This window comes from Physeter macrocephalus, chromosome 16 (assembly GCF_002837175.3).
Source record: "Physeter macrocephalus isolate SW-GA chromosome 16, ASM283717v5, whole genome shotgun sequence".
Lineage (NCBI taxonomy): Eukaryota > Metazoa > Chordata > Mammalia > Artiodactyla > Physeteridae > Physeter > Physeter macrocephalus.
This window is the reverse complement of record NC_041229.1, coordinates 37,775,710-37,801,689: the sequence shown is the minus strand read 5'-3', so window position 1 is coordinate 37,801,689 and position 25,980 is coordinate 37,775,710. Positions and strand designations below refer to the sequence as shown.

The 25,980-nt window shown below is 34.5% G+C and overlaps 1 protein-coding gene across 5 annotated transcripts; it reads right to left on the bottom strand.

Annotated features, from left to right (window-relative positions):
• Positions 1-236: 236 nt before the first annotated feature.
• On the bottom strand, positions 237-25,914 carry FAM76B (family with sequence similarity 76 member B). Of its 5 annotated transcripts, none has more exons than XM_028501667.2 (12): positions 25,768-25,914; positions 24,874-24,938; positions 23,951-24,005; positions 22,731-22,886; positions 20,658-20,857; positions 17,457-17,504; positions 17,186-17,266; positions 16,408-16,543; positions 13,190-13,291; positions 5,319-5,362; positions 718-861; positions 237-621 (listed from the first exon to the last, which is right to left on the bottom strand). In XM_028501667.2, exons 1-12 carry the CDS (start codon positions 25,852-25,854, stop codon positions 603-605), a joined length of 1,137 nt encoding a protein of 378 aa, XP_028357468.2. In that variant the 5' UTR covers positions 25,855-25,914; the 3' UTR covers positions 237-602. The 5 variants fall into 5 exon arrangements, with proteins under 5 accessions (XP_028357468.2, XP_028357469.2, XP_007101933.2 ...); XM_028501668.2 differs by having other exon boundaries at positions 16,408-16,540; XM_028501669.2 differs by lacking the exons at positions 237-621; positions 718-861; positions 5,319-5,362 and adding exons at positions 8,462-8,477; positions 10,415-10,543.
• Between the last annotated feature and the right edge of the window lie 66 nt (positions 25,915-25,980).

Genomic DNA, 25,980 nt, shown 5'->3' with positions numbered 1-25,980 from the left:
AGATGATAGACTGTGGAAATTAGGAGAGAGGTCCAGACTGCTGCCATAATTTTGGGAGTCATTAGCTTACAGATAATATTATAGATAATATTTAATGAGCTTAAGAAATGAAAAAAAAGTATATATATTATATATTTATTAAAAAGTAGATATATAGAAAGATAAAAGGACTGGGCCCTGAGCAACTCTAATCATTCGATGTAAGGGTATAAGAAATAAACAGCAAAAGAAACCGAGAAGCAGCAAGAAAAGTTAAACAGGCGAGTGTAATGTTGTGGAAGTCACGTGTCTTTGTATTTTTCTTTGGCTGCATTGGGTCTTCGTTGCTGCATGTGGTCTTTCTCTAGTTGTGGCGAGTAGGGGCTACCGTTCGTTGCGGTGCGCGGGCTTCTCATTGTAGTGGCTTCTCTTGTTGCGGAGCACGGGCTCTAGGCGCACGGGCTTCAGTAGTTGAGGCTCACGGGCTCTAGAGCGCAGGCTCAGTAGTTGTGGCGCACGGACTTCGTTGCTCCGCAGCATGTGGGATCTTCCGGAGCAGGGATCAAACCCATGTCTCCTGCACTGGCAGGCAGATTCTTAACCACTGCACCACCAGGGAATTCCTAGTTTTTTTTTTTTTTTCTTTAAAAAAATGGTTTTATCTTAGTAACTCCCTTCTTAATGTTATCATTCATGAATATTTGTAATTTATCATACTTTCTGAAATAACTTAATTACCTGGCTCTTTCTTCTAGATTGTGACCTCCTGAGAATGAAGATCTATCTTTGCGTCTTTGTAGCAACTGGCACAGTGACTGGCACGTAGTACATAATAGATGCTTATAGTTTAATAGGAAATTCACTCCTCTGAAATGAAAACACCTGTACAATAAGGTAACAGTCATTGAGATTCCCAATTAATTCAAAATCAGCAATAACTCAGACATAATTAAAATAACTAAGATATTTAGATTATGTGGCATTATCAAGGACTCAGCCACCAACATCTGCTGTACTTAATCCTACAATGAAAGGGACCCCATCCTTGCCTTGACTTCTACCAAAGTGTCTCAGCTTTTATTTGTTTTACATATTGGTACTCCTGATAAGATTTTATTTGATAAAAGAAAATTAGTTCCATGGTTAAAAACTATGAAGACATTAATCAACCCTAATAGTCTGTTGTCATCAGACTCATCAAAAGACATGCTTGAAAACTGAAAAAGCAATTAGCCTTCATGTTATCTTTAAAAATATTTAGTTGATTAAGTAAACAATTGCCTAGTCATATTGTATGTCTACCATGTGTCAGAGATTATGTAAAGTGCTTTGTATATTAATACTTTATCTTATTTAACTGTCAATAACAACCCCATAAATTGTGACACAGATGAGGAAACTGAGATTTGGGGATATTAATAAATATACCCCCAAAACTTCCAGTTAATAAATGGCAGAGCTGGCTTTGAAACTAGATTTGACTCCAAAAATAGTGGTCTTAAATACTAGGCTCTACTGCCTTACGTGTATGGCTATGAAAGTAAGGCTATGAAATTACTACAAATGGTTTTTTATAATGTAGGAGTTGCTTTTGTTATGGAGGTGAGGGGAGGAGGGAAGGATGAAAACAGGAATCAAAATTACATTGTAACATGATTATAGCCCTTACTCACAGATAATGTTAGAAGAAAATGTATGAAACAGAAACACGAATGTCCCCAGGTGGTAGAATTGTGGGTGGGTTTTTTTCTACTCTTATTTCTACTCTTTATTGGTATTATTCTTAATTTTTTCAAAGAAGGTATATTGTTTAAGGTGAGATAATTCAGTGGGGTTGGTGGTGGTATTTTTTATTATGAAAAAAAAACTTAACTTACACTAAAGTTGAACTGAAGAGTATAATAAACTGCCATATACCAATTCTGGAACTCAATTCCGATAATTAACAACTACAGTCAATCCTGTTTTGTTTATATTTCCATCCACATCCCTCCCTATATTATTCTGAGTCAAATACCAAACATCATGTCATTTCACTGTAAGTATTTGAGTAGGTATCTTAAACATAGCTGCAATAAAGCCATTATCACACCTAAAAGTTTAACAGTAATTCCTTGCTATTATTAACCAGTCAATATTCAAATTTCCAGTTGTATCATAAATGCTAAAATATTTTTTTTTCAATTTTTAAGTTTTTTTGATTCAAGATCCAAATCAGGTCCACATATTGTGATTGGTTGATATCTTCTAAGTACCTCTCACCTTGTATGTTTCCCTCCAACTCCCCCCTCTATCACTTTTTTCTCCTTGCAAATTATTGAAGAAACAACTATGCCAACTGCATCCCTTCAGTGTCATTCAACATAATATGCGTTTCTCTTTCCTGTAAATTGGTAGATACTTGATCAGACTTAGGTATGATTCTTTTTGGCAAAACTACTCTATGGGTCATAGTGTGCTCCTCCCTCAGAAAGCACGTGATGCTAAGAGTGAGTCTCTGTTTACTTTCAGCAGCTGAACAATAGCGTGGCCAATGCTTATTATCTCCATTAATTCATTGGAAGTTGCAAAGTGATGATACTGTAATTCCGTCATTCCTTTTTCACTCATTAAATGGAACTTCTTTTTTTTTTAAGTATCCCTCATTTACTACTTGCCTATCCAGAGGTACAGTGTGTATGGGAACTGTAGGAAATATTGAATTCTTTTCTGTTTATTTACCAGTTTTCAAAATTTTGAGTCAGCTTGCTAGTATCCTCCAATAGTAATCAATTAGTGCTTTGGTTTTTGTATGGTGTCTCTTTATTTAGTATCATTTTGAACTCATGTATTTAAACATATTCAGTGTTTCCACCCACTACAGATATTATTTTCTATATTGATGTTAAAATTGTGCTATCTGCCAACTGGCTCGTGAGTCTTTTGAGAGTGTACTAAATCATCCGTGATAGCTTCCTTGCTATCTGACCTGACAAGATATGCAAGCTCATTTTATACTTTTCCTACTGAATATATCTATTTCTTCTTAAAGTAACTTGAGTTTATGCTGATAATTCTAATTAAAAACAGGGCTCTACAGATTTTCCTAAACTTATATCTCCTTTCTATTTAGCCAAGAATCCTAGTCCTAAACAATGAACGGAATGAAAGAATTAGAAAATCACATAGTTATTCACTTGCCTTATTCACAATGTTTTATTCCACACAATAATCTCAGAATGCTGACACTGTCACCAATGTGATTGTCAACATACTTTAGGACATATCCCACTAGGGAGGTACAAATTATTGCATTTTATAGCAATTAGCAATGTTATCTGTGTGGTTGTGGCACCAACTGGTTATATATTTAGGTACATTTGGTGTTTCTTTTTTTTTTTTTTTTTGATTATAACATTGTAAAATTATTTAAGTGACTCCAAAGTGAAATCAACAAAACATGGTATAGTCCAAGAATTCTAGCTTCCAACATTGTCCCTTCCAACGTATTCCTCCCCCCGCCCCCTTATTGGTAACCATTTTTTAAAAATTATGGTTAAACCTTCGATTTTTAAAAAATATAATCATAAACTTGTATGTGTGCGGGTATAGAGCCCTACCCTTCTTAAATAGTAACATGCTACAACACACTTTCCTCTAGTTTGCTTCTCAATTAACAATGTATCCTAGAGAAGTAGCTGAGTTAGTTTTACAGCTACATAGTATCCATTACATGGACATATCATAGTTTTTTAACCAATCCCTTGAAACTTTTTTTTTTTACTTTTTTTTTTCTAAGTGTGTATTCAGGATAGAATTTAGAAATTGGATTGCTAGGTCAAAGCACAACTGCATATGTAATTTTGCTGGTTACTAAAATTTACCTCCATAGGGACTGTTTTGCAATGACCAATAGGAATATAGGAAAGTGTTTCCCCACAACTTTGTCAACAAAGTATGTTGTCAGATTTGGAATATTGCAAACCTACAGGTGAGAAATTGTAACTCCATATAAGTTTGATTTTCATTTTTCTTATTTTGGGTGAAGTTGAGCATCTTTTCACATGGTTAAGAACCATGTGCATTTATTTTTCCTATGAACTGTCTATTCATTTCTCTTGCCTAGTTTGCTATAGGGTTGTTGGTCTCTTTCTTCCCTATATTGGATACAAGTCAATCATTTTAGTCAAGATACAGTTTCCAACCCCCTAATCATATAACTTTTCAGACTATGTGTTTCTTCAAAAGTGGTGACTAGCACTACATATTCCAAATGCAATCATATCATATTAAACATGAGAGAAAAAACACCGGGCTTGAATCATCTACCATCTCGTCAATTAAAAAAACAAATTCTGTGCCTTATATGTCAAGGCATAAGCTTGTTGCATCCAACTGACTTTTCTCACTATCCTCAACTTCTTAGCTATGTCTGATATGACTATACACATTCCTCCTTAAAACTTCATTTGTGTGGCAAACTGGCTATGTACAAATCACTTAAACCAAGCTACCTTAAATTTTTAGAAAATGTCAGGACATTAATAAAAGTCAATACTTAAGTCATTTGCCCTTTCTTGCTCCATTTCTTTGGCTATGAAATAAAGCAGTTGGTCTTCTTAAAGTGTCAAATTATCTGGTCTTACATCACTTCATTTTCAAAAATCTACTGGAGACTACCCAAACTGCTTTTAAAATACATCTCCAAAAACTTTTCTAAGTTTATTCTTCCCCAAATGTCTTCCACTCATTGTCTCTTAAACCTCATTCTTTTTTTTTTTTTTTTTTTTTTAATTTGTATACTTCTTGGGCCAGAAGCATCAGCATTACCTGGGAGTTTTAAATGAAAATTTGGGGGCCCCATCCTAGAGCTATGGACTCAAGAAACTGAGGCTGAGGCCCAGCAACACATGCTTAACAAGCCCCACACCCCGACTCCTGACTGACGCACGCTCAAGTTTGAGAAAACAATGATATAGACTAACCTTTCCCACAATTCTGCGAATGCCCTTGCTAAAAGCTCTTAGCTTCTATTGCATTTTAATTAAGTTCCAGGTATTTTTTCATGTATATTGTCTCCCCAGCTAGGCTAGAAATTAAAGTCATGTCTTCAACTCTTATTCTATCAAACAATCTAGCATGGTTCTAGTCATGTTCCAACGTTTGCAAAAACCTCAACTACACGTAGCTTGATTCACCGATTGTTGCTCTGAAATAGCACAATAAAAATTTATATAATTTCTTTCCAGGAAAATAACCATTTCATGAGAGTAGTCTTAACAGATAGGAAAATTAAATTTGTTTGGCCTGAGTCAACTCCTTCAAATCTATCGTTTTAGAAAAATGTAGGTGAAACTTACTGTAGGCTCAATAATGGTCTCGCGAGATGTCCAAGTCCTAATCCCTGGAACATATAAATATATAAATACTATGTTACCTTACATGACAAAAGGGCGTATGCAGATGTAATTAAGGACCTGAGATAGGGAGACTATCCTGATCATCCAGGTGCGCCTGACAATGTCCTTATAAGGGGGAACAGAGAGAGACACTATGACCAAAGAGAGATCATATGACGACAGACGCAGAGACACTTGAAGATGCTGTACTTCCGGCTTTGAAGATGGAGGAGGGGGCAAAGAGCCACAGAATGCAAGGAATGCGGCTCCAGAAGCTAGAAAAGGCAAGAAAACATTTACTTCCCTAGAGCCTCCAAAAGGAACCAGACCTGCCAACACCCTGACTTTAGCCCTGTGAAACTGATTTTGGACTTCTGGCCTCCAGAACTGTAAGAGAATTGATCTGTGCTATTTTAAGCCACTAAATTTGCAGTAAGTTGTTACAGCAGCAATAGGATACCAATACAAAGCTTTTGACAAGTTTTTATTGTGAAATATTGGATTTAGAAAAAAAGTACAAAATGTCAACAGTCAGATGTGTACAGGTACAGTATTTCAATAGTCTATACATGTGAACAGCTTAACAGGTTCACTGCAGAATGCATATTTAGACCAATACAATCTAAAAAGGACTGCAATATTCACAGGCTATTAATACATAAATAACTGGAGCCAAAATGACCCTCACTGGTAAATGCTAATCGATAGCTGAAAACAGGCTAGAAAGCACAATACGGCACACCATAGTATCTCCTTACATGTCCACATTGAGAGGATATCAGGTCATTATGTCAATACACTACAGATTCAGAACTGGGACTCAATTACTAGTTTATACAACTGCAAAATAATCAGGTTATAAAACCAGGTCATGGAATAAAGAGAGGGCATTTAATTAGGACTAAATACTGTGAAGCCCCTAAAAGGTTTTAGCCTTGGAATTTACAAAGCTTAAGTATTTAGACTCATTTCAATTTTTAATCTCTTACCTAAAAAACGGGGAAGGGGCATCTTTCTTTTGTAGCAGCTCCAACAAGGTATAAGAACTATTACACAGTTTAAAACCATAATGACCACTGTGGATTGACAAATGGCTATGAAACCAGAATACAAACATTATAAATTTTAAAGAAAAGTAATGATGGTATTATGAATTTAGCAAATCCTGAAAACATTAAAATCTGTGTTAAGGAGGCATTACCTATCATTGTTGAGAATACTAAGTTTAGGAAGATTATTGCATGAAGATTTCATAAAAATAAATTGGTTTAATTCTTCCAAGTGTGACTGATTCAATATTTTACTATCACTTGAAAATTACCCTAGATTATATGTTTTCAAATTGGACAAAGAATTATTTGATATCTGTTTATAATGAATCACTATAGAATAATCTACTGAAACATGAATGTTAAAAACAATTACTACAATCATCCTGTGTTCTGTGGAAAGAGGATCTTTGATAGGACATTCATAATCAATGCTTCAAGACTGATAAATTTAATAACAGCTTACTTGAAACAAATTTACTTTGCCCATAAATTCCTAAGAGAAGGAGCCTTCTACTCTATACAGTATATCTAGCAATGCTTGACGCTTTAAAATTGAACTGAAACTCTGAACTGGCATTTACTAAGTAGGAGATCAATTCTATTACAGGCTGAAAACCACTGGATTAGAACACAATTAGTCAATAACTTCTCCTAACCTATCCCACCGCTACCTTAACCTTTTATAGACAATTTTAAAGACTCTGATATAATTTTCTTATAAATAGTGCCTGAATCTTGCAGTAGATTCCAATTTATTTAAAGATAATCACAGATTGATTTTAAAGATATTTAATTTTTTTCCAGATTTGCTTTAAACTCACAAATTAAGTATGGTGTACATAAATATTAACTTAGATAACCACATATTATAGGGAAAGCAGATATATGGACCACTGCAGAAAAATTATTAATTTAAAAAAATTTTAATAAAAGAAAAATAAAACATGTAACACAAAATATGAACATGAAGCCATATAACATAAAAAATAAAATTATTCTATCAGAAGTGATTTAAAATTAAATCTTTTGGGAAGTATTTTGACATAATTCAATGAATTCAATGACCAACAGCTTCCCATATCACACAGAAACAAACCACAAAATCATCTAAAGTCTAGATGCATTATCAGTTCTTAATGCAACCTCAAACATTTTACTAGCAACTTTGATCTCCTTTTGAAATAAGCTTCTGTACATATGCATTTATATACAAACATTTATTAAACACGATTTTAAAACAAACTGTATGTACAAAAGATCAGCATTCCTATAAATAAAAACATTAGGTGGCAAAAAGGCACTTGTAAGTAAAAATCTACAGTAGTTTTTACAAAACAAACACATTTACCTTGGATACTGTACAATAAACATTAATTCCTATACCAATAATGAAAATACTAGTTTACTAACTAATGGTAACGATGTAACTTTAAAAAACATATTTACATATACTCTGAAGTCCATTTAATAAAAGCACCATGATTCTCTCCTAAAGTCATGTTCATGAAAAGTAAAAACACAATTACCAAAAAACCAGTGTTCACAATTTTTCTTGTTTAAAAGTTTTTGTATTTCTAAATTGAAAACTGTTTATATGAAATTAGCATAGTGTAAAACAAAAAAACAAAACAAAAAGCCCTGCTGCTCTGACTTCTGAAAACCATACCTACTCTATTATTGCATGTTGTATTTTATAAAGAGCACTACTCATGCACTCCCTTACAACTGTTTAATACTATTGCTGGCAAAAAAGTTCCTGGATATCAAATAATTAAAAAGTTGCTTCAAACCAGTTGAAGTTTTCTTTGAATGTTATACAACTTAAAAAATGCTGTATATCAGTTACAAAAGTGAATAGGAAACATGCCAATTTATTTGGTGTGCAAAAATATTTTTCCACTACACAGAATTTAAGGGCTTCACAGAATTTTTTTCAAATTTTACATTTTCAGCAGAAACACTAATGAATAACCACTTCTCAAGGGGACGTTAATATGCTTCCACTTTTGTCAAACTTTTTACCCTTTGACAATGCTGCAACCTGTTTGAGTAGTTCTCTGTTTTTGGCCTGCAGAAGACAAAAACATTTACGATTAAAAATGTTTCAAACATTAAGTTATGCTGAAGAATACTACTTCAAATATTTTATTGAAACACTAACAGAATAAATGAAAGAGTTGATATATTTAGGTTCATCTCTTTAATGTTGGATATGTAGAAGGAAAATCCTAGATTCGTTTAGCAGCCCTCTTTGTAATGGCAATATTAAAGTAATTGTTGTCCAAAGATATAATTGGTTACACAAAAGGCAACTTAAAGTGAATCCCTTTAAAAGAGTGTCAAATTTTTAAACAGGGGAAAAATATTTTTGTTTTATCTGAAAAACATGAAACAAAAACTATGAATATAAGTACTGTTGTATAATTAATAAAATCAAATAACAAGTGATAATTTGCGAGGGCTATTTCCAGACAAACTCTACAAAGTCTTTCATTTTGATGTTTACCTATTTATAGAGCAAGCATAAGAGATCTGTTTTGCAAAAATATTCAGACTTTATCACTTTACCAAAGGGACTACTCTCTTAACTTAATGATATTCAAAAGAAAACTTTTTGAAGCACCCATCACAACCACCCTTTCTGGTCTTTTTGTTGTTGCTGTTATTCCTTTAATTGGCATACAGTTATTTGGTATTGGCTTTGATATAATTTGAGCAGTTACACATCATCACATCATCACTGTTTTCATTTTCATGAAAGGCTGAAATGCCTTTTCAAAGATTCAAGATTTCATTTTGCCATCAATCTGAACTGAATTTGCAAGTCATTCAAATGTTCCATCCACCACTGACAAACACACTGTCCTCAAGCCAATGTGCTATGACAGTCACTAGTGTTTAGTGAGGAGGAAGGTATAAATGGTGGCCTTCAGTGAATATTTTCAAATTTTGACTACATCCATCTCCCTGTGTAATCTCTTAACTGTGGCAATGTAGATAATAAAGGACCCTCCATATACACAAATATGTTAATGCACAAATGATTTTGGAGTTTCTGAGCCAAAACGGGGAGTATGTTGACAACAGTCTGGAATCTGAGCACTGACAAAATTTCAGAAGATATCCTCTGGTTTATGTTTGAAAACCATTTTCCTTCACAGGTCTCAAGATTTTTTATTATCTACACTTTTTTAACCTCAGTGCTTTATCTTCTACTCTAATTTTAGCCTTTGTATGGCACTCTGCCTTTTCAGTATACCATCTTAAAGCAGTTTCACAGAATATAAACCTTTCCCAGGCTTTGTACTTCCACTCCCCAACCCTTTACCAATCAAATTCTCCCTAATTAATACCCATGACCTCCAAAATGCAAATATCCTAGCTATCTTACATTTGCAAGTCAAATCATTTTTTAATGTTCGACTGTATGATTAATAGCATTTCTCTATTCCACGATTATTAAATAATAAAGGTGGTAATTAAGGGTTTCAAATTCAATTTCAAATTTGGAAAATCATCAAGAATTTAAAAGGATATTTATTTTCCCTTTAAAATGAAATAGTTTGATAAACTCAGATGACAAATCAGTGAGAATAACTGGCAGTTAGGGGAAGTCAAGTGCACGCAACCATTATCAATTGGTGTATTACTCAGCTGACCAGTCCTAGTAAACATGGTAGTTATAAGTTGTTTTCTTTTCATTGTTTGCTACATATTATTCAATATATAACTGTAAGAGACTCACTGGTGAAAAAAAGGAATCTTAAGAAACAAATTTTAAAATACAAATTAATGAAGGGCATAAAAAAAAAGGAAAATGCCTGCAAACTTGCCTCAAAGAGATCTCTGTCAGATCTGTAAGTTATACAAAAGTGTATACACTGACATAGCAAATCATTAAAGAGTTATTTTCAAACTATCTTTTCTCATTCATCAAGAAAAAAAAACAAAAAAATCAGAGTTTATAATTTTCATATTCTAAGTATGAAATACAAGAACTCAAACCTTAGGTATTGAAAGAAGTTTTTCCTTTTAATTCTTTAGCAGCTAATTTTCAATCTGCATGTATATATTCAGTCTCCTAATCACGTCACTAGTAAATTTATTTGCTGATAAATTATGTAAGAAAAAAGCCTTTAAGAAAAATAAACAGTAAGTCAGTTGTTAAATGGGGACAAGTCCAAATCTGTCTTATTCTTATTTCGGTACATTTAAAATATATTTTATAGTAATATTTAATATATATGCATTAAAATTTTTTTCCTAATATTACTTCTTTATTATGCACCATGCAACAATCAATTATTTAAGAACTCTTAACCAAGTTAAGTTAAAAATGTTTAGAAATGCTGGCCTCAAGAAAAGAATATGTGGATTACGAATCACACAGATCCTGCTTTGAATCCTGGCTCTGCCACTTATCTGCTATGTAACTTGGAAGTCTATTTTCTCATATGTAAAACAGAAACTTCACCATCTACCTCAACAGGAGTTGAAAGAACTAATCAAATCTACAAAACACTTAGCCTAACACAGTGGCTGGTATATGGTAGGCACTCAAATGTTAATTCCCTTTCCCCTTTTATCAACTTATCTCCTAAATGAAGGTGTATTTTTTATTTGGCTTTCTTGATATTTTAGACAATTTGGTTTTTGTTTGGTTGGTTGGGATTTGTTGTGGGGTTTTTGTTTGGTTGGGTTTTTTTTGGTATTTTGGACAATTTTTTTCTTGTGATGCTCAGTGCTAATTTTTCAAGTTTGGTAGTTTCAAATGTTTTGAGAGTTATTAGAACAAGATAAATTTTCTGCTTCAGCATTCAGTTTCTTAACACAAAAAGAAAAACAGTTCACTATGTTTACTCACTTAGGTGGAGAACCTTACTAGTACATGGTTGCTAAAGGGAGTGGGGTTAAAAGAGGATACGTAACTGTGACAGAATGTCACCAGTAATAATACAAATGATAAAGGGAAGTGGTCTGACAATAAGGATGAAGTAGAAAACCTGAGTAACCTGAGGTGGGAGTCAGTGCAGAACAGGAGAAAGTATAGTTAAATCTGAGTCAGAAGATACAGGTTGCTATGTCACTTCTGACTCTGTGACCACAGTCTCATCTGGATTACCACATAACTTAAAGTTACTGTAGGGAGCAAACAAGACAGCCTATGTAAAATTATGTGGAAAATGTATACTTCTATATAATAGTTATTATTAAATTATATGAAACTTCAGCTACCAACCAAGAAGAGGCAGGCTTAAGATACCAATCAGGCTGAGATGTCCAAGCAAGGTTCCCTTGTGCTTACAACTACAAAATGAAACAACGAATTGCTCTTTTGAACAGTGAGAAGTACTAAGTTTTATCATATTTAAGTACTGCTCACAGGTTTTCTGTCATGTCATTCTGGATTTATTCATGTCTTGGCTAAATCACATTAAACCAGAGATCATCATGCAGAAGATTTTGTTTCCAGTAATCATTCAGCACTAATAACTGAATGAGTAAAATAACATAAAACTACTGCTTGCTGGTGGATGAGAAACAATAATGTACAAGAAGCCTAATATATAAAATGGGCAATCTCTCAGAACAGAGGGCAGATGGGCATTTCCATAAATCGTCACTCATTCAACAAATTATTTGAATTCCTACTATGTGTCAGGTTCTACGAAAGTTTCTCTTCAGAATTCTCTGTAATAGTAAGATCAGCATTACGACTAGGCAATCTCTACCTTGAATTTCAACAGGTTCCTAAATCCACTTTACAATCTTACTCAATTTAAGCTATTTTCATAGTATGAAGAACACAAAACCAAAAGATATGAAATAGCAAATATCCCTTGGTATTACAATGTTAAAAACAAAACAAAACAGGGCAATATTAATTCCTTCCTTCCCAAGCTACACTCTCCCATCAAGAGCCTAAAGTCTGTGTGCTGCCATCTTCTATGCTTTTAAGACTTAATTCTACAAATGTCAGAATGTATAAATCGATAGAACATATGATTAACTTAGTGTAGTCTGATTTCTAAATTTATGAAACCTAGGTGAAAAAAGTTTTAAATAAGGGAATAACCTAAATCTCTGTTTGATGCTCTCCATCTCTGCATTCCAGACCTCAGAAACCACCCTCCTTGTCACTGTGGTGACTCTCGGCATCACCATCCAGTTGTTTTGTATATGGACACCCTACTGAGTATCCTCTGCAGTACTCCAAGGTTGGCCTACATCCTTAGAGGCTCCCTGCTGTGGATACAGCAGAACCCTATTTGGCACTTTAAAAATCACAGTACAGAAGTTAAAGTGCACTCTTTGGCCTTGCATCTCTGCATGCAGCATGAACTTCCTCTACTCGAGGTCCTGTAAATTGGTTTTGTACCCCCACCCCTCCTCCAGTTATCTGGGAGGAAACAGGAAGAATAACTACACAATGTACTGAAGACCTTACTTTCACCTTAGTTTCATGAATCTGATTTTTAATTTTTTGCTTTTCACCTGAGGATCAACTGAACATACTTCGGTGATATCCTCCTCTGAGAACCCCATTTGAACTTTAGGCAAAAGGTTTCAGAATTAATCTACTGAATCCCCTTATCAAGTGATTTCAGGCAATAACTTTTAATGGGAGCAGGATTAAAAGGTATTTTAAGTCAAAATCAAAGCTGAAAATGCTCTAGATATGCATAAAGTAGGGATACCAATACCAGTCTAAGAGAAAGAATACTATTAACCAAGTTTACCCCTCCTTGCCTAACAGTTTACATAAATAATCTCATTTACCTGGAGTTGTTCCACAGTTTCTTTGTGAGCTTTTTCCATACTGTTCATCTTTGTTCTCAAGTTTGACTCTTGGTACTGAAAGTCTGCCTTAAGTTCAGTTAACTGAAAGATTAAAGAAAAAAAAATATATAAGTATATATATGTATATATATGAATATATATATACACATATGCATATGCATAAACACATCATTGTTAAATATTTTTCACAATAAACTCACAATTCATTATAAAAGTGGAGAATGTTAACAGCAGTTTACTGAGTTTTGTGACTTATCTCGAATTTCTGTTTTGTGAGATGATGAATTCTATCTAATTTACTACTTTAACACTAATACAATTTTAATGTTAAGATAAAATTGAAACATCAGTATAACTTTTGAGAAGTTGTCTTTTTTGTTTCTTTTTAAAGGTGGTTTCACTGGACACAGTTTGGCAACTGGTATGCCAACAGAAAAGCTTAATGGTTAATACCTTGGAAAATGCTTCAGTTAAAACATACTTCATGTTATATATAAACAAAGTAAAGAGTAAAACTGGTTTTCAATGAAAAAAGAAAAAAGTTTCACACTGGGCAAGTACATAAAGGAAAAGTCTTATCAACCAAAAGCTATATTGCTTTTATTTTAAAATTTATGTGCAGAATTCCATATCCAATACCACTTAAGATTTGAGATAAAAATGGAGAACAAAGCACAGAAATACAACTAACATGGAATAAGAAAGGAAAGGGGGTTACTTTAAAACTTGGGCTAAATTAGACAACGTAAGAAAAAAGATGGTGATTTGAGGAAGGAAAGACAGCTATATGACAATTTTTTCATAAATATAAATGACATACATAAAGATAAAAAATCTCATGACTTCATACTAAAAAATAAGTTGGTATTATATAATTTCAACATAAGAACCAGGCAGAAGAAAGCTTCTGGTTATTTTTAATTGGTTTTCATTACGTAAGCTTTAAAGGTTTGCAGGTTCTTTCCTGTAATTACCCTGTAGCCAGTAAACAAAGAAGTACACCAAAAAGAGAGAAAGGAAGTCACAGTGCCCTATATTCTGATTTTCTGAATAAAAGCTCTCACTTTTTGTCCAATTCAAAGAATAACTGAATCCTGCTTTCTACATTACAAAGGAATTCCTGTTCTGAAATGTCAGTTCACATCAGATAAACTATGATATTTTCATCACTACACTGTGAGTTGCCTCCAGATTATGAATTTCTGGAAGATAAGAATCATGTCTTATTTCACCTTTTTATCCTCATGATCTAGTACATGGCTGGCTCTAGAAGTCACTGAATAAAGTGAAATAAATTATAGAAAATAACGTGGTTGTCTTACATTTACATTATTTTATTTTATTTTATTTTTTTTTTAATAAATTTATTTATTTATTTTTGGCTGTGTTGGGTCGTTGTTGCTGCGCACGGGCTTTCTCTAGTTCTGGCGAGCAGGGGCTACTCTTTGTTGCAGTGCGCAGGCTTCTCATTGTGGTGGCTTCTCTTGTGGTGGAGCACGGGCTCTAGGCGCACGGGCTCAGTAGTTGTGGCGCATGGATGCAATGTGCTGCAGTAGATGTGGCTCACGGGCTCTAGGCGCGCGGGCTTCAGTAGCTGTGGCGCACTGGCTTAGTTGCTCCGCAGCATGTGGGATCTTCCCGGACCAGGGCTCGAACCCGTGTCCCCTGTATTGGCAGGCGGACTCTTAAGCACTGTGCCACCAGGGAAGTCCTACATTATTTTAAAAAGCTGTAAGTATGTAGCTATTTTAGGCTTACAATTATTTTCCTCATAGTACTGCTAATTTCCATCCCCATTAATGTTTAAGAAAAAAGGAACACTAACAAAACCAGAAAACTTTTCACTAACTGCACTAACATAGAATAGTGATACTTGAAAAAAAAAAATCTAAAAAAGCCAAAATTCCACAATTCATTACTACGTAGTTTTGGAATCATTGCTATTTCATAGTAAACTTCCCATTTTATTCAACTTTTATCTAGGTTAGTACATATAGACCTGTCTTTGTGTAATAGAAATGTTTCTAATATTTTGCGTGTAAAACAAATTTCCATTAAAGCTAATTTAAAATATTCTGTTGTTAAGCAAAAAGAACCATAAAAAATAAAATACTTGTAACTATCCTACTTTTGTCTTATGTTAATCCTAAATCTCATATATCGAATTTGCTTAAAGTAAGGTACAAATGTATTAAAATAAACTTAAATCCATTAACCATCAAGGTGTGGGAAAATGTAACATAAAAGTTACATATTTACATGAATTCCAGAAGTAAAAGCCAACTCAGACTCAAGTACTACTATGGAATCTCAGAGATAGCTACATACTACATATTCATAATCACATCTTGTTCATAATTTTAAAAGAACATTTTTAATGTTTTCCTATTGCAATGATATGTTTGAAATAGGTCAAACCAGACAGTCTAGGATCATAAAACAAGTACAGAAGTAGGTTCTACCCTCAAAGAAGACCAAACCCCAGTAATAGCAGCTATGAGCACTTATACATGCCAGAAGCTATAAGTAAACACTTTACATTCTCATTTAATCACAACCATCTTCCCATGAAATGGTGTTAATACTCTCATTTCTCAAATGAGAAAACTGAGGCCCAAACAGGTAAAATTCTGCTCCAGTGCACACAGAAAGTATTAGAACTTTTCACTAAACAGACAACATATTCGATATTCCTCTTTATCTAACTGATAAAGTCCCAATAAGTACACTTACTTCCTATCTTAGATACCTACTGTTAATCATTACCACATAGGAAATTCCCACAGCATTAATTTTCTCCACTTATTTGATCTTGATTGAAATAAAAAATTAATTGGTATATTAGACTATATTCAATTACATTTTTATACCAAAACAACTGACATAATATTCCATTTACATCTCATTTTCAAATTAAGACATTAGATCTAATTTTAGATTACAGGCTTACTGAAAACTAATGTTCAGAAATTATTAGAATTCTAATCAGCTCTCGATTCTTAGAACTAAAATTCTGAAGTACCACTTTTACATATCATAATTAGATGGCCTACGTTCCAGTTTGGGCTTCTGTGTCTTATAAGAATCATGTACAACAAACATGACCAAGTTATTAAAGAAAGTCTAACAAAATTTGCAATTATCAAGCGAGAGTCAAGACGTAAATCTTACCAGGCTTCAGTGAATCATGTACTTACCTTTTTATCTTTTTCTAAAATGGTCTGGTCTCTCTGTTGTAAGAGACGTTTAAGTGACATCACTTCTTCTTTCAGTTGACTTATAAGGACAAAATTGTCTGTTCCCCCACTATCTGCTGACTGATTTATAGAGCTACTAAAAAGAAAAAAGTAAAACACAGTTAAATGAAGTAGAAGAAAAATTAGCAGGTGTTCAAATTGCATAAATTAGACAATTCCACAAACATCCTTAAGGCTAATGCAAAAAAATATGTACCTGACAGAAATGGATGCAACTGGCAAATTACCTTACTAATGGCACACATTACATACACCTGCAGAAATATAATTCAGTATTAGCTTTTAGGGGGTCAATACTTCTAGTGTAAAGCAATAGGCAGCCAATTTGTACAGTAACATCAGCAAACTTTTGGCTAATGAACTAAAACAAAGTCACTCTCAAAATACTTTAAATCTAAAAACATTTTCCAAGCAGGTCAATTTCAAATATCACAATTAGTTTTGTGTTTCACTGAAGAATAATTAAGATAATGTTCTCTATTCAGATTTTTTTTCAAAACCCAAATTTATGCCCCAAATAGAACATCGTTCAGTGCCACTTTCTTATTGCTAAAATTAAGTTAAAAATTTTAACTGATTATGTTTACTCTTCTAGGTGACTCAAAGAAGTCAATGTAGAAGATACATGTTCTATTCTTTTACCTAGTAATAACTGGCAATCAGCCATAACTGTTCAACTAAGTTGAATTTTCATAGCACTAAAGGAATTCATTTTTACCTATCTCCATTAGATGGCTTAGATTCCAATTTGGGCTTTTTCTTTGGAGTTTCATTCTGAATTGCTGCAGAGGATTTATGGCTGAAACCAAACATTAATAAAAATAATTAGAGTAAAAAGGACAGAGGCATCAAATGAAAAGTTATTCTTCTTCCCCTAAAGTTTCACTGAACATCAGTTTTTTTTAAGCCTAAGTAATAAAGTTAAAGGAATATCACATCTTAAAAAATACATGTCAAAATAACTTCAGAAAATACGTTAACATATTTACCTCTGTTTCCACAGTCCCTGCTCTTGTTCTGGACTCAGATTGCTGATTCTGAAAAATACACAGATGATATCTAATAACATTTATTTAACCCATCAACATTTTAACAGCATTCTTCCCAATGGAATCAAATGATATATGTTTATATTCTTTTGTTCTGAGAAAGGCATATTCAACTACGTTTTCAGACTAAGCTAATATATATTGATTAAATCACATTCTAATAAGATAAATTCTAATCAAATGACTACTAGCCATCTTAAGTTGTTTAAGAAAGGTAAGATGATAGGAACTGGATTTTCTTTTTAATCAGGACTTTCAATAATTCAATTTAATATCATATTAAGGGTTAGGGTATATGAGCATGAAAGCCATCACAACAGGGTTCTATAATGACAAAGTCTGAAAATCATCATTCTTAGGCTACCTTTACTATTTTAGACATATGTTTTATCTCAAAGTTAAGGCCTTCCTAATAATCCTACGTAGAGATTCCTTTGGAGTAACTCAAGTTGCCCACAATAGTGTGTCAAGTTGAACCAGGAAATATCTGAATTTTTCTTTCTTTCCTAGTTTTCCTAAGAATCTTTTCCAAAGTTTCATCTTTCATTAGGCTGTACTCTGGAGCAGTCATGCTGAAAATACTGGGAAATCTCATAGTAACTACTGATTTTACTTTTACTTATAATTACTACTACAGTACTACTTCTTTTCCACTACGCTGCAACACTAGTAACCACTTTATAACTCACTATGAATTGTCCATACTTTTTTCCTGTACTTTCACATTGGCCAATCCTTCATTAACCTCTAGCTTATTCATTAAACACGTGCAGAGCATCTCCTATGTACTGCACACCATGTAAACTGCTGACCCTTGAACAACATGGGGGTTTGGGGGTGCTGATCCTCTGTGCAGTTGAAAATCTGCACTTAACTTTACAGTCAGCCCTCCATATAGGAGGTTCTGCATCCACAGACTCAATCAACCACAGATCATGTAGAACTGTAGTAAATATTTAGTAAAAAAAAAAAAAAAAAAAAACGCAGTATATAAGTGGATCTATGCAGTTCAAACCTGTTGTTGTTCAAGGGTCCACTGTATATACAATATAAGAGATGTTAAAAAGACCTGGGCTGTGTGACCTTTTGCAAGTTCTTAAAATCCCTGAGCCTCAGTTACCTCATCTGTCAAATGGGTAAAAAACATACCTTATAGGGAAAATGAGGATTAAATGAGTTACCTATGTAAAGACACTTAGTACAGTGCTAGCATACACAAAATAGAAATATGTACATATGTTTGTGGGTGTATATAAAATGTACTATTCTTTAAGCTGTAGAAGCTTTTTAACCATGTTCTTAAGAATTAGCTATAAATAACAAGCTGGGGAAACAGCAGCTATAATTCTCTCAACCTGAGTTATTCTCTACTTGTGGCAATGAACGGCAACCCTACTAAGGAATTCAGTTGCCATTGTTTCTTTCACAAATTTCATTAAAAGCACTAGCAAGGTACATGATCACACATAAATTAATAGAACTATCCAGACCTCAAAATGAGAAAAATCACATTAATAATGACTTAACAGAAACAGAATCTCAGCTTTCTGAGGTGGGCTATTTCTTGCATCCATATTAACCTGAGTTTCTTCCTTCCCCCATCACTATATATCACAATACGTAAGCTCTTCATAATCATCCTTATCCAATGAACTTAAGATAGGGCTCCACAAACTGGCTGCCTACTCATCAAATACAAAATAGTATTTGCATATCTTAAATAATCAAAAGGAAAACAAAAAGTCAATCCATTCTCTTTCCCTTTACTTCTGAAACCTTAATTTCAAAAGATTAAGTTACTATCACAAAATTTGATCTTTATAAACATAATCTGAGTGTGTCCTTTCACATCATGCTAAAACAAATTTATCTGTAAAGGGCAAGGGAAAGGGACATTTCAGCTGAGTCTTAGGTCTGACCGTTATCATCATCGTAGTTATTTCCTCATATTTTTTCCTAAAGCAAGAAGCAAAAACAAGGAAGGTTTACATTCCTTTATTCTTTGGGATACACTGATATAGAGGCCACAAGATTTCTTCAAAGTAGCCAGATTAGAAGTCATTATGCAGTCTACCACTGTTACATCCAGAAAGCACTACAACACAGTGAGACAAATGGAAAAATTGCTAGAGAAGCAAACAATCTCAGTGCCTCAATAAACCCCCATAATCTAATATGTGCTGGCCTATAATTCAGAATCAAATGTTGTTAATTAGACAGAACTACATTACATTCCACAAATATCTTCATGGGTTCCTAACTGTGGCAGGCATCAGTTTTCTATAAATGAAACTGTTTTAACTGTCTAGAACTTTAAAAAGGCTCAGAGAAATTTGTGAAAAAAAAAAAAAATTCTCCTGAAAATCAGTGTGTATCATGTCCCCTTCTTCTCCGTTTTAATTTTTGGGTGGAATTTGCATTGTAATATTCTTGATTTGTCCATGAAGACTAATATTACACTTTAAAAAAATGTTTACACACACAAAGGGTTAGGATACTACTACTATGTAACTTCTCTCCCTAAGGCAATTTAAAAATCAAGTAGTTGTTAATATTTGAATAGAGTTCCTGTCTGATTTTTAAAAAAGCAAAGTATCATTAGTCAAAAAGATTACTTCTCACACTTTGTGAACCTTCAAGGTTTAGAATGCTTCCATCATGGTCACAAATGACAGTGTTACAATCTGTTCTCCAAAACTACAAAATACATTTCCTAGTCACTGGTTTAAATTTGTTTTAACTAAAACAAGTTAATAGTAACTGAGGTACATAAAATTTTTACAAGTAAAATCCTAACAATTCTTTGAACAAAAAAAGAATATTGAATCAATGAAGCATCAATTAACTGACGTTACTTGTATTTTGACTTCATTATATGATCATAACTTTATATTGTAATTCTCTAAAAATCCTATCTTTATATTTATGGTAAACAACTAAATATACTCATTATGTGTAATTCTGTACACTGAATAAAGTGGGGAACAGCCCTAGAAGCTGTCATGGTAACACGCAAGAAGCTTACCATGTACAATGGAAACTAGACAAGCACATAGCTAGAGTTTACAAAGAGTTAAACACCAAAATCTGGCATTAAAATGCCAGTGAGGACTTTGGAAAACACGATTTCAAAGTACTTACTTGTGATGGCTACTGCTGTGACGATGGTGATGGTGATGATGGTGGTGATGATGTTTTGAATGATGCTGGTCTTTCTCAGTAAGAGATGAAGAAGATGAATTTGAATGTGACGATCCCAGGCTCTTCCTTTGTTCTTTTGTCTTCTGTAAAACTCTCTTGTACGATAAAGTACAGAGCCAGCATAATAACTTCCCATCAACCTTTTAAAAGAAAATACTTATATTAGATTAAATGTACATGTAACTGGCTATAAGTGAAACCAGCTAAGATAAACTGCTCAACTGCTGGTGTGCATGTGCGCGCGCGCTCTCTCTCTGTCTCTCTCTCTCTCTCTCTCTCACACACACACACACACACACACACACACACACACTGACTGTTGCAAAATGGAAGTAAAATAGCCTTTTCTGAAATTTGGGGAAATGCTTATTTAGAGGATCATAAAATTATAAAGGATGATATATGGACTTCCATTAGTTTTGAGGCATTTTTAAATTTGGAGAGGAAAACTTATTTTCTTATTACTAGAAAACAAGCATAACTTGATGATATACTTCAAAGAAACCTTATCTAAGCACTATCATAAATTCTTAAATTACTGTGTAACCTTATCTAAGCACTATCATAAATTCTTAAATTACTGTATAACTACTAAAATGACAAAGTATTTCCCATGACAGCAAAACTGTTCATTTATAGAAAAAATGAGATGGAATGACATATAGAATCGACTCTCATTTGCAGATTTTGTATTGGCAAATTCACAACCTATTAGCTAAAATTTATCTGTTATGCCTAAATCAATTTGTAGCACTTTTGTGATCATTCACCCACATGCGCAGAACAGCAAAAAAATTTGTGTAGCTAGACCACAAATGTTCCCAGATGAGGTTAACAAGGTGATGCTTTGCTGCCTTTCTTCAGCTCTCATATTGTAAACAAGTATCCTTTTCACAGTCTACCTACTATCACGTTTTTCACATTTGTGCTTTTTATTGGTGATTTCACTGTTAAAATGGTCCCCCAAAGGTAGTGCTAAAGTGATGTAGCGTTCCTAAGCATAAGGCGGCTATGATGTACTTTATGTGGAAAATACCTGTGTTAGATAAGATTCATTCAGGCATAGTTAGAGTGCTGTTTGCTATGAGTTCAATTTAATCAATCAACAATATATATTAAGGTGTCTTTAAACAGAAACATACACAAAACAAAACAAAAGAAGATGAGGTACCGATCCACTGATTACCATGTTGTGACCAGAGGCAGGGACCTATCCTGTATTGTCCGTAGGAGCAACAGTTCTATTCACTAACTCAGTGTTTGCAGCAACTTTATAGAACACAACTCTCACAGACAATGGGAGGCCAGTGTCTGCATGTCAACGGGGAGGAAAAGAGACTTCTTTCCAAAATTAAGCCTAAAATTAAGTTCCTATCCTATTTGTTCAAACGACAAGTGCTGGAGGAACATGTCTTACAACTAGGGTACATATATCGCTGTGGTGGAACATGGCAGAGCCCCTCAAAAAGACAGTCATCCTCCAAATCAACTGAAACTGATAGTCATCAGGAGGCCTGTGTGAATGCTCAGCAGAGAAAGGTCACACACATATAGATACCTTTTAAGTCACTGTAGGTAGAGAAAAACAAACAATGGTATAAAATATGAACCCAAATGAAAAGGCACATGACTAACTTTGAATCATATGTGTTAAAGTGCCATCAGGTATATTTTCACACCAGCAACTTCAAGTAACCAGCAAAAAGGTTAAGTAGCTGAAAAGATTTAAAAGCAGTTAGTAATTCTCCCACACCAAATACTGCATAACCAAATACTACAGAATAGCTATCACAGAATGTTTTTTAAAGTATAGTAATCTCAACTGATCAACATGAATCTACATATCATGCCAGCAAGGAGAAAATGCACTGTTCCTGCACTTTCATCTAACCACCTGCTTTCAGGAACCCAAAGAATACATCAAGCTTCAGTAATATATTAATTATAATAACTTCCAACTTGTGTGTGTTTTATTTAATTTCCAGAAGACGTCATAAAATAAAGAAAACATACCTTTCTTCTTCCTTCCTCCTTCCGATCAAAAGCACATTGCTGTTTGCACTGTTCACAAGTCTGAGGTGGTCCATATTTTTTTTCTGAATTTGTGCAACGCTGACACTTGGTACCAATAAATGCTGCAATTATGTTACAGTATTGACAAGGCTTAGGCTGAAAAACAGATATATATTTTCTTTAACTGAGACATTTTAAAACACTATAATTTTGCTGCATAAAATATATCCAGTGAGCAGGACATATTTTACAAATTAATTAAGGAAACTAATAGGCAAAAAAGTTTTCTGTGATGTATGCTGCCCTATCATAGTCAAAGACATTTATCATGTTTCTATTCATTTGCTAACATTTATTTCTAGACTCATTAAACTGTTCGTTAAATAGTTAAATAAGATCGTGAGAAATGTACTTATGACCTGCATAGTATGTTATATAATACAAAAGCTACATGTAAAGACGTTTCAATCAATAAAAACAAAGGTACACACTGACAGAAAAGTTTCATGTATCCAGTATTTGGGGGAGTGAACTTCTACTAACTTAATATCCTGTTAGCTTAATTACTATATTATTTATTCAAAATATATTTAACAACTTTTCATCATATATAGGTACAGCTGATGCAAGAAATAGGTGAGTTTTCAACTTAAAAAAACTGGCACAAGCATATTCAACATAACTATAACAAACACACCTTGATTTTCTTTTATATTCAAAAGACAACTGAAGATTTTAAAAACCCTTAAGGCCAGAAATCTGACTAATCATGACTGTAATATACCAATAATAACTGTAATATACATATAAGAAAAGAACTTATACTAGGATAACTTCTTGACTTTTGTGACTAAATGCCTGAACTGTGCCACTCTACAAAATTGTCAAGAGGTTCTGAGGAAGAGGTAAAGTACAGTTATGCAAAACTTTATAAGTAGGTTCTCTACAACCAGGAGTTTGTTTGCTATATTTGACTCTTTAAAGAATAAAATCATAACTTCCCCACTGAAATTCAATATATATAAACATGCACATAATATGGCTGTTTTAAAATGTTATCTTCCCATCAGACTCTCTATAGAGAGTTTCTTTCCTGAAATATTTTGGTACTTGAAATATTAAGAACATAGCAATACATATTTTTTTAAAAGGTCCATCTTTGTGAAAACATTAATTGACCAGCAGCAATAAAATGAGATGAAAATATAAGATATACTTACGGTGCCAAATTGCTTCACATTTTGAGCACACTTCTTACAAATCGTGTTAGTTTTGCTGAAAAGGAAATTGTATATACATGATGAAACTTATGCAGCACAATGCTGAACTAAAGCAAGTAGTCAAAGTGTACTATTAGTAGAAGTGTACCTTGTGCTTTAGTAGTACTTAAAACTTACTCTAACACAGAGTAAGAATTTTTTAGAAATGCAAACGTAAGGATCTTTTTAGGGTCCAAATTTGCTCCCCTTAATTAACTTAAGATAAATATTTTCATACATTTTTATTGTGTGTTTTAAAGGGAAACTAATCAAAAAATCCTATTGTTTTCTATCTAGTTCCAAAATCCTCACACTTGCCACTATTTATGCACAGCACCAGTGCCTATCTAACCTTCCACTGGGTGCTCTCCACTAGTATGATGCTCACACCTACTTGTGAAGAAATTATTTGTTCTTCTCTTAAGCTCTTGGGCATGCACTGAGGCTCTAACAGTAATCACTCCATTAAGAAATATGCGCTGTTCTTCCACTGGTAACAAGTTACTGGATTTCACCCTTGGAAGGTAGCTGGTAACACTATAGACCTTTCCTCAGGTCCATGTCAGCACTAACATTCTGCCATTTTTTAATAGCTTAACAGTAACAGTTTATATTTGCACTTTTCGTTAGCAAGGCTGTACATTTTCCATGCAATAATTTATGTTTTATCTCCTCAGGTATAAAGTCTAGCTGTAAAATACCCATTAATTTTTGGTCAGCATTCTCTCTCCTACCATGCAGAAAGGGCTTACAACTTAAAGCTTGAGAAACTAAATCATTTTATTTAAAAAAAACTGTAACATAAATACGGGATTACAACCCTCTAGTATTCCTTACAGACAATACTTTGTCTTTAACAATAAAAAACTGTTCAATATACAAACCTCTCTTGTTCAAATTCTGATCTGCAGTAAGTACATTTTACAATGGGATGCGCAATCCGACATTCCTGTAATAAGACAATATATTAGTCATTATCTACCTCAAGGCCCCCAAAATTTCACGTTTCTGCTGGAAAATTATTACCCAACCTAGTCAAATGACTAAAACATCAATAAAATCTGTCCCACAACGTAGAAAATGGAGTGATTTATCAAATAAGCAGCCAATTACAGCATAATTCCTTAGGGAAGGCTTAGGTGTCTTTGTCTTTATTAGATGGGGGGGTACGCAACAGATAAATTTAAAAAAGCTGTCAGGGCCGATTCCAAGGATTGGTTAAATGTGAAACTACTTATTATTTTGCACCGTTGCTCACAGACAGCATCCCGGCTTTAATGGGATGGGAGGAGCTCCAAATCATAGAGCATTCTGTTCCCAAGCCAGACGCTTCGCTTTCCTGGACAGGGAAGAAGGATGCCATCAGCTTTGCGGCTTCAGGTTCCTAGCAAGAAAGTGCAAACACCGTCCTCTGCCTCCCGATGGAAGGAAAGGACAGACTAGACAGAAAACCGAGATGAAAACATCTCCATCCCGGGGTCTCTGCGGCATAGACAGGTGGCTGCCTCACGCAGCCCCACCCCTGAGACCCCTCAACGTTGCTGGGGCCCGGCCCCCTCCTGGGTCGCCTGGAAGAGGGGAGGGTTCCGTCCTCCTCTCAGGGGCTTTCCCAGCTGATGCCCAGCTCCTCGGATAACGGGGTCTCTGAGTGAGGAGGCGAGGGCTCCAAACCCCCAAGGCGCCGGCGAAGAGAGAGGGGCTGCAGTGCAGCGGGCACCCAGCTCCCTCGGGCTATGGCCGGGGAAACCCCGCCCGCCCACCACCCAGCGCCCACGGACCTTGCAAAGCTGCTGGCCCTGGGAGAGCTCCTCGAAGGGATAGCGCTGGGTGCACTTGGTGCAGGCGTACAGGGCCGAGGCCGCCATCCTGCTCCTCAGTCTCCTCCTCCACCGCCGCCCGCTCCGAGGCGGGGCCCTACGGGGAACTCGGGCGCCGCCGCCGCCGCCGCCGCCGCCGCCAGGGTCGAGTGCTCCTCCTCCTCCTCCCCCCCC